The 16,864-nt window shown below is 37.1% G+C and overlaps 1 protein-coding gene across 4 annotated transcripts in view; it reads right to left on the reverse strand.

Annotated features, from left to right (window-relative positions):
* Positions 1 to 589: 589 nt before the first annotated feature.
* The window catches only part of BCAT1 (branched chain amino acid transaminase 1), a 138,479-nt gene continuing 122,204 nt past the window's right edge, over positions 590 to 16,864 (reverse strand). For all 4 annotated transcript variants that reach the window (XM_025401551.1, XM_025401550.1, XM_025401549.1 and 1 more), the window contains one exon: positions 590 to 7,239. In XM_025401551.1, the coding sequence (XP_025257336.1) occupies positions 7,198 to 7,239 (42 nt within the window). In that variant the 3' untranslated portion in view covers positions 590 to 7,197. The remainder of the gene's footprint in view (positions 7,240 to 16,864) is intronic.

The raw sequence follows: 16,864 nt of genomic DNA on the forward strand, positions 1-16,864 counted from the left end.
TGCACTTCAAATCATTCAGGCAAATTATATAAAATGAATACAAAATGTGTGACCCTTGGGTAATTCTGCACTTGGCTTTATTCTCCCTTGGTGCTTTTGAGGACAATTTCTGCAAGGCCTGGTTTGGCTAAAAGGCACACATCATTGAAAATCTCTAGGCCTTTTACTTTTTAAAGTTTCTTTTATTCTAAAGCTAGTTAACCACATATAGATATACGGTGTTTATCAGTGAGGTAGATCCATTATGACAACGAATGGGAAGAAGTAATCTATTCTCCCCATTCTGTGCAAATCTCAAACAGCAAAGCTAAGTTTGACTACAGATAAATCCATAACCAGGGGAAAGGAGAATTTTTAAATGCCCATTTTTTTTTCTTGTCCAAATGTTTGAAAAAGAAACATATTTAACCTCTATCCAGTGGTGTGGTTTCTGGTCTTTCTGGTGTGCTCAATTCTCTGTGTCATTTTGGTGTAAAAATACGATCCTACATTTACTTCCCTTGACCAGAAACCTTGGGACATCATAAAAATGTTAATTAAGCACTATTACTTCATGCATTCAACAATGCTGATTTCATGAAACCACACAAACAGGATTCTTTTGTTTTATTGATAACAGAAACTGTGCATAATTACAGATTTGATGAGGAACCTGCAAATAATAAAGAATGTGTCTATCGCCAACAAAATACAATTATTCCATGCCCTCTCAACATACAAATATAGAGTTCTTCACACCAGATGGCTCTGGTGTAACAAAGCCATCTTGAATGTTTAATTGTGCTTCGGCAAAACCTTCAGAGAATGAGGTAGTTTCCTTTACCTACGATATTTTCCACGTTTCCATTATTACACTTTTAGTGAGCTAAAATCCTTTTAACATAGCCTGTAAATGATCTTTCATAAAAGCCAAGCCTCATTTACACAGTGTTTATTTCCTTCTACTCAATTTTTCTTAAAAAGAATTTCAAGAATCACTACACAGCTAAGATATTTGAGACTTGCAATGGCTGGGGTTTATCATTACAATAGCAATTGCAATCAGATTCAGATGCAAGAGAACAGGTTCTAACAGTTTCACAATTAAGCTGATATTCTGTTTCTAACTATAAGCTTGAATTTAAAAACTGCTTCCTCAGACTACTTATTTTTCCTCAGCCACAAGTTAAGCGCAAATTCTTAAAAACAGTGGGTTGAGCCCCAGTTCCATGTATTAGGTACTGAGGTATATTGTGGGATTATTCATTGTTGTTGTCACCCCAGGAAACATTTGCAGAATTTAGAAATGCATCCAGATTTGTGAGCTTAGTTTTAAGACCTGACTCAAAATCTGCACCCTTTAAAAACTTACCGGTGAAGGACAAATTGAGGCAGATATTTACATTCCTTTCTTAACCCTGAGAATGACTTTAATGATCATACGAAACTAGTTTGAGGAAAATGCAATGTGTTATTGCACATTTTAGTTAAAAACTAATATTCAACCAATTTCCAATTCAGTAAACCTTCCACCTATTAGGATAGGGAGATAGTGGTAAATGGTATCTCCAAGGGAAAAAAGTTACAATCTACTTCTCGTCTAAACTTATTCTTTTATTTGGCCTCAAGAAGCTTCACGGATCTTAGAATAAAATGGTTGAAAAAATGACACAATAGATATTACTGACTATGCAATTATAAAATAAAGTCTAGTCCAAATTGATAATAATCTAAAGTGGTTTCTATGTAACACAACCCTCAGATTATAACCTCAATGGTGTGACCTAATTCTAATATCTGATGAAGTGTTCGCTATATTTAGTCACTACCTAGCAGCATAATTTGTTTTTAGCAACTACACTGAAAGCTGAAGATCTCAGTGCTTGACAGAATAAGGAAAAAGCTCCTTTGGATAACACAGAAATATGTTTTGTTTTTCCCCCCCTCTATCATTCCTTTCTTCTCTACCTCCACTTATTCTTCCTCTGATATCACCTTTCATTAAAATTTTCTCCATAATCCAATAGTGAGCAACAGGAAACCTAGCCATTGTGATGGTCGATATGTAGAGAAAAGCCAGTGAAACTATACTTTAATTCATTCCTACACCACAGCCTGCATCAATTCTTACCATCCCAACAGTAGATTACATAAACTGAACATCATGCAACTCAAGTTATAGGTCTTGTTGATTGGGTCTATTGTAGAATGAAAAACACACTTTCAGACAAAATAAGATGACTTAAAACTTCAATACTTGTATCCAGCAGATTTGAAAGGGCGCTTCAAATTCTGTTCTTTTTCTCCCCCATCACCCTCCACTTCAATTTTTTAGACTGATTTCATGCCTTTATCATTTACTAAAGCAAATATGTTTATATATGTCTGACCCCAGGGAATTATTTATCCACAAACACTGCTATAACTACTATAGTCTGTTGATATGTTTCATTATCAACCTCCCCAAATTAAACATCCGAGAAGTCTTTTATATATGTATGCTTAAGAGAAAAAATAAATCACTTTCTTCCACCTTTGAATCTTTAAAAGGGGTTTTGGTAATGATAAAAATTTATCTCTTTCAATACATTTAAGACCTCATACTGTGCAAAATAATGGTTATATGAAAGTTACTTTCTGAATAGCTGGATCCATCACCTTCAAGCTAACACTTTAAACAGCATGGTTCATAATAGATATTTTCTAGAAAAATTCACTCTAGGATCATTTTCTTTGTTTATGTCCATATAATCTGGCTTTGCATTTAAGAAGATCAGCAAGGATGCAGTAATCCGTGGTGTTAATTTATTAGATGCACCATGACAACTCAACATTGTTTGAAAAGAATGCAGTCAACACATGTACTAGGTTGGTAGTAAACAGTAAAGAGGGAGGAGGTAATTCACACCAGATGAGCGTCGTGTGAACACTAACCTAAACACCAACCTTATTAAGTAGTTTTGCACTAGAAGAAAGGAAGGAATTAAAGAAGGATAACGTTGCTCTAAAAATGAGATCAACTATTCATTGATTTCTTGATAAGAGATGTACTCTGGCCTTCCTTGCTTATGATCTAACTATTCAGCTATCTAACTATTGCTTTTATAGCTACAGTCAGTTCAAGTAGTAGAATACAAACTCCATGAGGGTAATGTCTATATGCCATTGATTTCCTAAAACTAACTTCCTAATCTCTATTGTTGGTTATGTCAACATTTATCAAATTAACTATTAATAGAGTCTTCATCATCTTTGCCAAGTAATAGGTAATGCTCATTGAAAAGCTGGTACCCTTTGCCTCCTTTTGGGGGGAAATATCTGGAAAACAGCTGAACAAACTACATGTGGCAAAACAAAGTGACAGTTGTTATAAAATGTCCACTAAAATTACCTGTTAGCATTACTACTTATAACTGAAGTTTTTACATATCCACATAAGAAGAAATCCACATTACAAGGAAAAGTCCTTTGATCATTTTAGAATCAAGACATGAAATAAGGGGTTTCTCTAACCCTTAAGTCTTCTGCCTCATTTGGTACCTCTGATGAATACTTATTGCTCTAAATGTTTTAGAAACTATCACTCTTTGAAAGTGAACAAATACTGTTTTCTGCTGAAAATTCATCTTTCCCAATCATAAGGGGAAACCAAATATGCAAGTTGAAAAAAAAAAAAAGGAAACAGAATATAGTGACTGAGCACTGAGTGAGTGGGACTGGAAAAAATAAATGAGCTTATTTTGGCAGCTGCTTGCATAGCACAATTCCCCAAAAGCAGAACTGAAACTGCAGCTTTAATAAAAAGCTCCAACAATTCTTTTGACTAAGATATACTCATTAATCGCCTTCAGGTGTTCAAGACTGCTTGGATTTGAGGCAAGCAAGATCACTTGCTTAGGTACAATTTTATGAAGCAACAAAACTAATATGGTGAAGAATTTTAACCCAAGGTGTATAATGTAGGTTTCCCATGTCTTCAAGAGAGCTCACATTGCATGTCACCATCTAGCTGATGTTACGCTCTGCTTTCTTGCTGCTGCCTGGCTCTGCCTCTTTTTTTTTTCTTACAGCAATCTTTTGAGAAAAGAATAGAGGATGTTTACCAGGTAGAAAAAAAACCTGATTTCCTAACAAGACTTCTCAGTCACTTGCTTCTCTTTCCTTTTTACTTTTCCTTTGTGCTTTTGAAAACAAAGGCTAAAGCAGGTGTTATAAATGTATTCATTCCTATACTAGAGAGCAGGGAACACGTCTCTGAAGCCAACTCTTCTGTTGGTGTATCACGAGTTGAATCCTTAATAAATGACCGCCACAAAGAAAATTTCTAACAGCAAATCTTTTTAGGAACTGCTCAGGTTTTGCCTTTGTCTTGATACTTCACTTTAAAATCTTGGTTTCTACCAATGTATTTTCAAAGAAGCTGACAAATTCGGTCTGAAATGTAAAAACTGAAAAAAGTGAAAGGAAGAGAACATTGCAATATAAGTTAATCATTATCATTTTAAGTGCCACCAGTTCTGTTTATATTAATGCACATGTAAATTGCTGAATCTCATTTGATCAACCCAATTAAACATTAAATAATTGCAGCCAATTATGCAAATATCAGCAACAATATTAATTTGTTGATCTTTTTGAGCAGATTAGCTTCACATGTTCCCAATGCTAGACTATCTTATGCCTTAAATGACCAATTAGTGTGACAATAACTAAGTCTTGAAGAATGGATAATTGCCTAGTTATAATGTGGCACTCTTGCTGTATTAATCCACTGCAATTAAACAAATAGTGCACAAGGAAAAAAGATGTGCAGATGTTCCTGTTAAATCTATTTAACAAGAAAGCGTCAAGGTCAATTTCCTGTCTTATTCCTTAAATGACAATGGTGGATCATGTTCTCTGTATCGGGAGACCTCCAGGTTTTAAAAACATTCTATCCTTAGTTTTCAGTGGGTCTGATGAAAAGGGCTTAAAAATGCTCTTGAGGTTTTATGAAAGAAATGATACACACATAATGTTCTCTAACTTTCACAATGGGCATGTCTCGCCACAATAAAAGTGGAGATGCAAAGTATAAAATGTATTCATGGCAAATAAATAATTCTCATTTCTCATAGGAATACAAATTTAGTTACTGTGTACCACTAGACAGTTTAAATTACCTGCAACTTTTTCCTAGACTACTATATTAAGAATGAGGTCAAAGGAGTTAGCCAAAGCGAAAGCACACCCTTAGAATGCTGCTTGGGGTACACAGTGTGCAGGCGAGTCAAGAGCACCTCAGGTCTGAAAAGAACAGCCTCTCCCAAGATTTCAGATGACCAATTAAAAGCCCCCTAAAAGATATTTTTACCATTCCTTTTCATCTTATATTTCTCGATTTTCATTTTACTATTCCTGTGTATAAAAGACCCTATGGCTAAAAGTTTTGGAAAAGAATCAAAGCCCATTTGCTGTGCGTTGCTAACTGCCTCAAGGAAATTTTTCCAAAGCATCAAACTTTTGGATTCCTTTTTTTTTTCCTTCTCTGAAAAGAGAATAAAATATGTTCAGCAAGAAGAAAGTTACGAGGACTGAGGGAAACCAAAATACAATGTCTGAGAGTTGACCTTCCAAGGAAAAATGTTTTCTGTCAAGATTTGACTTTCCCTAGATAAACCAGAAAGGATACAATTTTAACTCACAGCTCCTAAACACGGAAAATATCACCCATAATAGCTCTCCCTGTATCCTAACCACTTGCTCATCAAATCTCCATTCAAAGAAAAGAGCACCTACAACAACAGTATAAAAATCAGAGTATGCCTCTTTGTTTTCTACCAAAAAAAAAAAAAAATTATTTCTGTAATTAACACTTAACACAAAACATTTGTCATTTCCATTTGGTTGGTATGATATCATGACCTCTCTCTAGAGCAGTGGTCCCCAACCTTTTTGGCACCAGGGACCAGTTTTGTGGGAGACAATTCTTCTACAGACTGCAGGGTGGAGGGTGGTTTCAGGATGAAACTGTTCCACCTCAGATCATCGGGCATTAGATTCTCATAAGGAGCACATAGCCTAGATCCCTTGCATGCACAGTTCACAATAGGATTTGCGCTCCTATGAGAATCTAATGCTGCCACTGACCTGACAAGAGGTGGTGCTCAGGTGGTAATGTGAGTGATGGGAAGTAGCTATAAATACAGATGAAGCTTCTCGTCCCACCACTCACCTCCTCCTGCCGTGTGGCCTGTGGCCTGGGGGTTGGGGTCCCCTGCTCTAGGGATGTATCTTCAATTCCAAGACAATTCCAACACAGTCAATATGAAATTATTTTCTAAACTGACTACGCTTCAGAGTATCTCTAATGACTTAGTAGCTCATGGAAAATAAAGACAATATAAGGCAAATCTATACAGTGTCAGAATCAATCACAAATTCTAATAAAGAGGTTTCATAATATAGAAACAAAGAAGGTACACTTCTATAGAAGCAAAATGTTCATTAATTCATTATAAAACCATTTACTGAGTACCTACTATGTGTCAGCCACTGGGGATACAAAGATCTATAAGGCACAAGACCCTCAGTCTTGTAGTCGCCTGACAGACAGCAAGCTACAATATAATGTGGAAAGGACAATGGTGGGAAATGCACTCAGGTCTTCCTAACGCATGAGTATGCTCAGGCTGTGACGTCAGGAAGAAGAGAGATATTTACCTTAAGATGGACTTGGAGGGCCTGCAAAAAACTGTGATGGGAGGAAATCCAGTTTTAAAAGTCTTGATTGAAAAATAAAGAAAACACTTTCTGTGGATAAAGATAGGCTGCAGGAAATGTAACCTATGAAATGTTCTCAACTTAGCTTTCAAACACACACACAAAAATTGCATTTGGTTGAGGAGCAGAATGTAACTTACATTAAAGAATAAACTACTGTTTTAGTATCTGAGTGAAGTACAAAGGGAGGCACTAAATCATTGAGGAAAATCCCATGTTATATGGCTTACATTAATATTTTTCTAGGTAAGGTAAGCTACTACTACCAAGTTACGAAACACCATTTGATGATTGCAATTCATATTCTCTGGCATGAAGAAACAATCACTCTTGTAACACACTGACACTACAAACTACATTATGCACAAGTACTAACAGGTAGCCAAAGAAATCTATCACAATTCAAATACAACAGTCTGTCCTGGTAGCATACAGTTGGTATCCTCTATTTTCCACTCAGGATAGCACAATTGTCCAGTCGCTCTCTTCTCTTCCATACTGCAAGAAAAGCAAGAAAACATGTTTCAGTACAAAAGCTAACAGGGCAGAAATAGCTTACAAACAAATTTAATACCACCAAGGTTACACAAAAGGTTTGCTTCTGCTTTGAATAACATTTTCACATTAAAAACCGGATTAGAGAGAAAGAGAGGAAAAGAGAGACACCATATAACAAATAAGATAAAAGTATACATAGAGAGTTTTACTTTGGGAGGCCGAGACGGGTGGATCACGAGGTCAGAAGATCGAGACCATCCTGGCGAACACGGTGAAACCCCGTCTCTACTAAAAAATACAAAAAACTAGCCGGGCGAGATGGCGGGCGCCTGTAGTCCCAGTTACTTGGGAGGCTGAGGCAGGAGAATGGCGTAAACCCGGGAGGCGGAGCTTGCAGTGAGCTGAGATCCGGCCACTGCACTCCAGCCCGGGCGACAGAGCAAGACTCCGTCTCAAAAAAAAAAAAAAAAAAAAAGAGAGTTTTTAAACAATCAAATACCTGAAAAGAATTACAAATTTTACAATTATTGCTGAACTCAAATTCATAGCTGGTATCGGTCCTTGATCTATTTAGGTACATGCCTTTTCATTATCATTTCTCATTGAGTTAGCTTGTTTAATGACTGTGACTTTTGCTGCGAAAAAGTGATCCTCAAAGTGTATTCCCAGACCACTAGCATCAGTATCACCTGACAACAAGTTAAAAATGCAAATTCCCAGACTTCATCTCAGACTGAATCAGAAACTCCGGGGACGGGTTCCAGCAACCTGCGATTCAGCAAGCATCAAATGATTCTGATGTACACTAGAGAGCGTTTCATGTTCATAAACAAAAATATGAAGTTGATAAGTCCCATGGATTTTAACAGAGACTCTGTTCTCTCAATCGAAGTTGTTCATGCTATGTTAGCATTTTTCTTATTCCTTCAAAAGTGATGAAACTGTATCACAGTCAGAATTAGATTCTTTGCATCAGCAAGTACTTTGGTTTAAAAGCAAGCCTGAATTTTAATATTTAAAATGAAATTAAATGAAACAGAGATATTCCATACATCACAAATAGAAAGCTAGTTCTATATTCATCCATTCAATCAATCAGTCATTCAACAAAAATGCCTGTGTTTATAATAAGTTCTCACTCTATGAGCAATTATTGTAGGCCAATGTCATCATGCCAGGAGTTTTACAGGCTTATTACCTCATTTAATACTCATAGTAACTGTACACAGAGGGTACCATTATCAATCCATTTTATGGATGACAAAACTGAGTAGTAGGGAGATTGAATAACTTGCTCAAGTTTGCAGTTAACAAATGGAAGACCCTAACCAAGGTCTCTCTCGCAGCAAATTCCATGTTCTTGACCACCACCAAAACTGCTCCCGACCTGGTCACCAAGCCTTGTGTATTGAGACTGACTTGGAACAGATCTTTCCAACCCAGTGTAGCAGGCCACTAAATCTGTCACTATGGGTTTGCCTAAATCACTCAGACTACGTCTATTTTCACAAGAAATGGCTCCTCTAGTCCTAATTTAACTTTAGTTTAAATTAATATAAAACATCAGAATTTCTGAACTAGAAACAATGTTAATGACCATCTAAAAGGTAAGAGATAACTCAAATAAGTGGGGCTCTGGATTTTACTTCTTTACATCAGAACAATCCTACTTTTATCCATTTTGTATATTGGGATTCCAGGAATGATCTCTTTTGAAGAAAGTTCTGCTGCATAAAAATGAAGTGTAAAGAGCAATGAATTTTAATCCAAGCTTCTCATCTTACATATAAGAACACTAAGGCTCTAGGTCACCCTTAATTTTGACAAGCCCAGTTCTCTGCCTCTGTCTGATGTTCTTTCTCCTATATCACACTGTACATGTGCTGCGTTTCTCTTCAAGATCTCAGACAGCAGAATCTATCCAAGTGGTAAAAATACTGACAGCCAAGAATGGGTCTACCTACCACCTGGTAGTTTACATAAAAAGGGCAATAAAGGAAGTCAAATGACTAAGTTTTTGGCATAATCCACACCAGAAAGCATTGCCTCCAGACTGTAACTGCCCACTGTTGACTCTGTTGCTTCATAATGAATGCTGGATGAAACATCTTCAAATTCTACCTGATTTATGTACAATGTCAACATGACTTAAAGTAAGGTCAAAATATGTGTTTTATTTTCCTTATTTGGATTCCCATTAATACATTAAACACTTTTGCCATTAATAACAATTGAGTGTCAGTGTATTGGCATTTTAGCAGATCTACAGAACTGAGATTCATGACCACTGTCACTTCATCTTGAATTTCATCAGTTAAAGTAAATTTGCTTTCAATTAGTTGTTTTAGTTTTACAAATGATCAAAAATCAATTTTGATTATAATGACAGTCATAGGCCACATATCACTCTACGAACCTGCAAAATAGGCACTAAACTTTACTCCTCTCATTCTGTAATTTATGCTTTTATGTAAAATCATAGCTTTCTGAGAAGTACCCAAGAAATGTGATGTTACAGGTAATTCATAATGTCTAGAACTAGGTATTTAGTAATCAAATTTTCCGTTTGGCTGATGGATAATGCAATTTAATTTTTCAAGGGAAAATAATTCTAAGTAGAGATGGCAGATTTAAGCAGAAATATAAATTATATTATATTATACACTGTTTAAGTGTATACAGAGGGAGGGAAAAGAGAAAACATGTCTTCATGGACTAGGATGTCATTATACTCTTGTCATTGTTATTACGAAACAGCACAGGCTCACACCTTCAATGTTTGGTAGGGCGGCTGTAAGTCACACTTACTTAGTTTTGTTCACTGGAATCAAAGATGGTGTCAAAGCCACGTGGCAAGTCAGGTCGAGCCTGTGGGATGGTATTTTGAGCCCATGTGGAAGACTCAATGAAATGTGCAGAATTTTAATCTTTTGCAAATTCCAGCTAGAACACTAAACTAAAACACGACTAATGACAAGTTCATTACCTCACATTCGAGTTACATACGGCAGATAATTTCATACGGCCTTTGCTAAATGCCTTTTACATTCAACTGAAAATTCCTGGCAGAACAAAAGCACAACCTGCATGTCATGCAGTCACTCTATGCAGCGCCAATGAAAATATAGTCAGTGCTGCCTACCAGGTAGCAATCTGCATTCTTGCTCTAAACGCTATTGAAAGGCTGTGCAAAGCTTTGTAAGCCTGTAACACGTGGAGGAGGATGTGCTGAAAACAGAAGAGGCTGGGAAGCTGGTCCAGGCACTGAGTCACACCAGGGCAATCTGGAAACAAAGTTTGTATGCACATAGAGGACAGCTTAGGACATCAGTAGGAAAAGGGGTGGAGCCTTTAACTTCTTATGTAACTAAGTCATAGAGCTGCTCCATTGAAAACAAGAAAAACACAATAACCACTAATAGTCATTTGTGCTTAGAAAACTGTAGCCACCAGTGAGAACGCAGATTTTTAAAATTCTATCTGGTGACCTGCAATCAATACAGATCCTGCTCCTATCTCATTCAAGCTGCCCCTTTCCTATGCTTCAGATGTCCATGTCTGGATCTTTGCAGTCACTGCTTCCTCCTTTATGGAGCTTCAACAGCAGCAATGCTGGTTATTCACACATGCTCCCCCTGATACTTAACACCCAGGCTCTAGCTTTAATTTGATTATTTGTTGACAGCAGTGTCAACACGTATTTCATTTTGAAAAAAAATCTAAATCAAGATCTCTTAAGAAATAATTTGACATTATTCAAGACCTTCCTCCCATCTCTTCCTCCCATTACTGTGTTAATATACAAGAGTAATCCATGTTTTGCTCTTTAGTATTTGTTTGGTGTTTCACTTGCCCATTCACTCCTTCAAGAAACATTACTGCACATGTATTATACCCTAGGCTCTGTGCTGAACACTGGAGGTATAAAAAGAGAATGAACAATTCAAACAGCCCTAGAGCAGAGACAAGTGCGTGACTAATTATAATGTAATTTAAAGGCCTTAGGGGATCATCCCTGGCACTGGGAAACTGGAGGAAGAAGCAGTATTCAAGTGAGTGAATGTGTATTTGGACTGAGCGAAGGGAATATTCTTCAAGAGAAATTGAAAAGCTTCCTGAAGGAGATGAGTCATAAAGGATAGCCAAGGCCTTATCCAGGTGAGCAATTTCTAGAAGGTACAGCAAAACCTGGGGGCATCAGAGAGCAGAACACAAGTGCAGAACAGAGGACCCCAAGCGGCGGAGGCAAAGGTGAGTATGACGGTGAGTAACTGGAATAGTAAGGAGTTTAACAGTAGAGAAAAGAAACATGTCGACAACATGGCCAATGCTCTCCAAGTTTAAGTTTGGTTAAATATAAACACAGACGTGTTTTTCTTTGTTGCTTTAAAAGAAGAAAAAGGAAAAAGGAAACTTTCATTTGAAAAATTCTTCTCTTAGGAGGTATTTATAGAGCAATCTAAGACCCAGGGAGCTATGTGGACAATTAGCTAAATGGGATGAATACTTAACCTCAGAGATTATTACTCATATGCAGAAGTACAGAAGTTGAAAAGTCAAATCTGTGGTTATGAGGGAAATTTTTCCCCTGGGCCATACTGGCAAGAATCTTGAAGGTTTTTTTGGTGGCTGTTGTTGGCCTCTTCTTCAATTTATCAGAGCACTTTGTAGAAAACATCCATGCTCCCATGTAATGGTAAAAGTAATGAAATGTAAAACATGATGCAATTCTATGCTGCTTCCTTAATAATTACTGAAATTTATTTTTCTTGGAGAAACAGACAATCCAGCAGCTTGGCTGACAACCTCAAATTTGCATATGGCTTGCACTCAATATATACATTAAAGAGTTAATCAAGAACATTTACTTTAGTCACTAACATTCTGATATGGTTTGAATTTGTGTCCCCACCCAAATCTCATTTGGAATTGTAATCCCCCATGTTGGAGGAAGGGCCTGGTGTCAGGTAATTGGATCATGGGAGCAAACCTCCCCATGTTGTTCTCATGATAGTGAGTGAGTTCTAAGGAGATCTGCTTGTTTTAAAAAGTGAGTGGCACCTCCCACCCTCACTCTCCTCCTCCTGTTCCCACCATGTAATACGTACTGGCTTCCCCTTTGCCTTCTGCCATGACTGTAAGTTTCCTAAGGCTTCCTCGGCCATGTCTCCTGTATGGCCTGCAGAACTAAGAGTCAATAAAACCTCTTTTCTTTACAAACTACCCAGTCTCAGGTAGTTCGTTAGAACAGTGTGAGAACAGACTAATACACATCTTTTTGGCTTCTATAATCTTACTTTTAAAAATGTTCTTTCTGAGAACTTTGGTAATGGTTTCCCATCTTACCCCAAAATGGTGTGTTTGGGCTTCTCTTTCAGTCACTTTCAGGTTTGAATGCATATATTTTGTCATCATTTCAATTTTGATGAGTTGCATTTCTGCTTTTGCCTCCTAGAGTTTCCTTCCTCAGTGAAAGCTTCATGATTATGTCTTCCAAATACCTCCACTTAGATCTTTATTCCAATTGTAACTCAATAGAGTTCAATTTTTCTCAGCCCAGAGACTATGTTTTCCTTTTCTATTAATCCTTTAAGCCAAATCAAATAAGTTTACATTCCCTTCCTTCCTTCCCTCCTTCCTTCCTTCCTTCTTTCTTCCTTCTTTCCTTCCCTCCCTCCCTCCCTCCTTCCTTTCAAGACAGGGTCTCTTTCTACAGTGAAGGCTGGAGTGGAGTGCTGTGGCACAATCATAGCTCACTGCAGCCTAATATTCCTGGCCTCAAGTGTTCCTCCTGCCCCAGCCTCCCAAGTAGCTGGAACTACAGGTGTGTGCCACCATACCTGCTAATTTTTTTGGTTGTTTTGTGGAGACTGGGTCTTACTATGTTGCCTAGGCTGGTCTTGAAGTACTAGCCTCAAGTAATGTTCCTGCATCAGCCTCCCAAAGTTTTGGGATTACAGGAATGAGCCATCACGCCCACCTAAATTTCCTTATTTCATACAATCTCCAAGAGGTAACCCTGAAATCTTATTTGGTGTATTACCTGCTACAGAATGTACAATTTGTTCAAGAAAATACTGTACAATTTGTTCAAGAAAACTTTCCAAAAGGGTCTTTCTTTCTTATCACTATGGGGACACTTCTCTTAAAAATTTCTAAACTCCTAATTTTAAAAATTTTAAGTAAGATAAAATACACATATATAATTTACCATCTGTACAATTTTTAAGTGTTCAGTTTAATAGTGGTAATAAATACATTTATATTCTTGGTTTTTTTTTTTTCCTTTATGTTCTCCTTCCCATTCCCTTTCTCGGCCTCTGGTAACCTCTAATCTACTCTGTCTTCATGGGATCCACTTTTTTAGCACCTGCATGAGAACCTGTAATATTTGTCTTTCGGTCCCTGGTTTATTTCACTTAACAAAATGACCTCCAGTTCCATATATGTTGCTGCAAATGACAGGATTTCATTCTTTTTCATGGCTGAATAGTACTCCATTGTGTATATATATGCCACATTCTCTTTATCCACTCATCTGTTGATAGACATTTAGGTTAATTCCTTATCTTGGCTATTGTGAATACTATCGCAATAGACACCAGAGTGCAGATCTCTCTTTGATATACTGATTTTTTTTTCTTTTGGATATATACCAAGTGGTAGAATTGCTGGATCACATGGAAGTTCTAGTTCTACTTTTAGTTTTTGAGGACCCTCCATACTGTTCTCCATAGTGGCTGTACTATTTACATGTCAACCAACAATATATGACGGTTTGCTTTCTCCACATCCTCTCAGCATCTGTTATTGCCTGTTTTTTTTTTTTTTAATACAAGCCATTTTAACTGGGGCAAGTGGGTTTTACATTGTGGTTTTGCTTTGCATTTCTCTGATGATTAGTGATGTTGCACATTTTTTCATGTACCTCCTGGCCATTTGTATGTCTTCTTTTGAGAAACGTCCATTCAGATCTTTTATCCATTTTAAACCAAATTTTTTTTTTCTATTGAGTTGTCTGTTCAGGTCTCATGCCCATTTTAAAACCACATCACTAAATTTTTCCTATACAGTTGTTTGAGGTCCTTATAGATTCTGGTTATTAATTGCTTGTCAGATAGATAGGTTGCAAATATTTTCACCCATTCTTTGGGTAGTCTATTCCCTTTGTGGATTGTTTTCTTTGCTGTGTAGAGGCTTTTCAGCTTGATATAATCCCAATTGCCTATATTTGCTTTGATAGACTATGCTTTTCCAGGTCTTACATAAGAAATCTTTGCTGGTCAGGGACAGTGGCTCATGCTAGTAATCTCAGCACTTTGGGAGGCTGAGACGGGAGGATCCCTTGAGTTCAGGAGTTCGAGATCAGTCTGGGCAAGATGGTGAGACTCCATCTCTACAAAAAATTTAAAAATTAGTGGAATGTGGTGGCATGCACCTGCGGTTCTAGCATGGGAAGCCAAGGTGGGAGAATTGCTTAAGCCTGGGAAGTCAAGGCCACAGTGAGCCAGGTTCATGCCACTACACTCCAGCCTGAGTGACAGAATGAGATCTTTGCTCAGACCAATGTCCTGAAGCATTTCCTCAACGTTTTCTTCAAGTAATTTCACAGTTTCAGGTCTAAGATTCAAGTCATTAATATACTTTCATTTCTGCGTATGGCAAGAGAAGGGAATCTAGTTTCATTTTTCTGCATATAATTATCCAATTTTCCCAGCACCATTTATTGAAAAGACTGTCTTCCCCATTATAGTTCTTGGCACCTTTGTCAAAGATGAGTTGGTTGTAAATATGTGGACTTAGGTATCTGGGTTCTCTATTCTGTCCCATTGGTATACTATGTCTGTTTTTATATCAGGACTATGCTGTTTTGGTTATTATAGTTTTATAATAAATTTTGAAGTAAGGTAGTGTGGTGATTCTAACTTTGTTCTTTTTGCTCAAATTGCTTTGGCTATTTGGGGTCTTTTGTAGTTCCATATACATTTTAGGACTGGTTTTTCTATTTCTGTGAAGAAAGTCATCAGTATTTTAATAGGGATCTGTAAATTGCTTTCGGTGGTATTGTCATTTTAACAAAATTAATTCTTCCAATCCATGAACATGGAATATCTTTCCACTTTTGTGGGTTTTCTTCAATTTTTTAAATCACAGTTTTACAGTTTTCCTTGTATAGATCTCTCATGTCTTTGGTTAGCTTGATTCCTAGGTATTTCATACTTTTTGTAGCTATTATAAATGGGATTGCTTTCTTGATTTCTTTTTCAGATTGTTCACTGTTAGCCTACATAAATTCTACTGATTTTTGCATGTTGATTTTATATCCTGCAACTTTACTGAATTCACTTATCAGTTCTCCAAGTTTTTTGGGGGAGTGTAGGTTTTTCTAGGTGTAAGATAACGTCATCTGCTAAGAAGGCTAATTTAACTTCTTCTTTTCTAATTTGGATGCCCTTTATTTATTTTTCCTGCCTATTTGCCCTGGCCTCTAAACTCCTATTTTGGAAAAAGGCTTTCATGTAATCTAGCCAATTATGTATTTTTTGTTCTATTTATGTTCTTTATTTGAGCAAAACTGTAATAATTTATTATTTTCAGATTTACTCAGGCAACTTTAAAAAAATTAAAATGCCTAAGCCATCCAAGCAGAAATTTTTATTAGCTACTCTTCAAATTACTTTTAATTGTTGCTGCGTACAAAGGTAGAAAACAACTCTGACTAAATTTTATTTCTTCCAATATTAAGATATTCCTTTACTTAGCTGACAGAAAATCCTCACAGAAAACCTTTGCTGGAGAGCAGAAGTATGGCAGATCATTGATTAAAAAACCACAATCAAGGCCAGGTGCAGTGGCTCATGCCTATAATCTCAGCACTTTGGGAGGCCAAGGTGGGCAAATCACTTGAGGCTAGGGGTTTGAGACCAGCCTGGCCAACATGTCAAAACCTTGACTCTACTAAAAATACAAAATTTAGCCAGGCATGGTGGTGCACACCTGTAATCCCAGCTACATGGGAGGCTGAGGCATGAGAATCACTTGAACCTAGGAGGGAGGGGCTGCAGTGAGCTGAGATTGCGTAAGATTCTGTCTCAAAAAAAACCCAAAACAAACAGAAACAAAAACACACAATCATTCTTTCTTTTTAATACTGTAAATTTGATGGAAAACTTGCTGAGTAAGTCTCTTTTAAAACTGCCTTTTAAGCGCTCTTTTAAATTTTTATTTTTATTTTATTTCCATTTTTTTAGGGGAAGTTTCTTACTATGTTGCCTAGGCCAGTCTTGAACACCTGGCCTCAAGTGATCCTCCAACCTCGGCCTCCCAAAGTGTTGGGATTATAGGTGTGAGCCACTGCGCCCAGCCAGAAATGCCATTTTTATCACTACCCAAGGACCTCTGTTGCTCTCTGGAGGTCTGTTGCATTCTCAACCACCTTTAAGTTTCACTTAGTTTCATGACTCAGTGCCATCTGACATCACTCAAATGACCAAACTTTATTTTACTTTTCAATGTAAGTCTCAGGCCCTCTTAGATATTTTTACTAATTGACAAGGATAGTAACTGGGTTCAACAAAATCCTCTAACTGGTGAAATGCTTGCAAATTACAGAATAATCTCTTTT

The sequence above is a fragment of the Theropithecus gelada genome, chromosome 11 (assembly GCF_003255815.1).
Source record: "Theropithecus gelada isolate Dixy chromosome 11, Tgel_1.0, whole genome shotgun sequence".
NCBI lineage: Eukaryota > Metazoa > Chordata > Mammalia > Primates > Cercopithecidae > Theropithecus > Theropithecus gelada.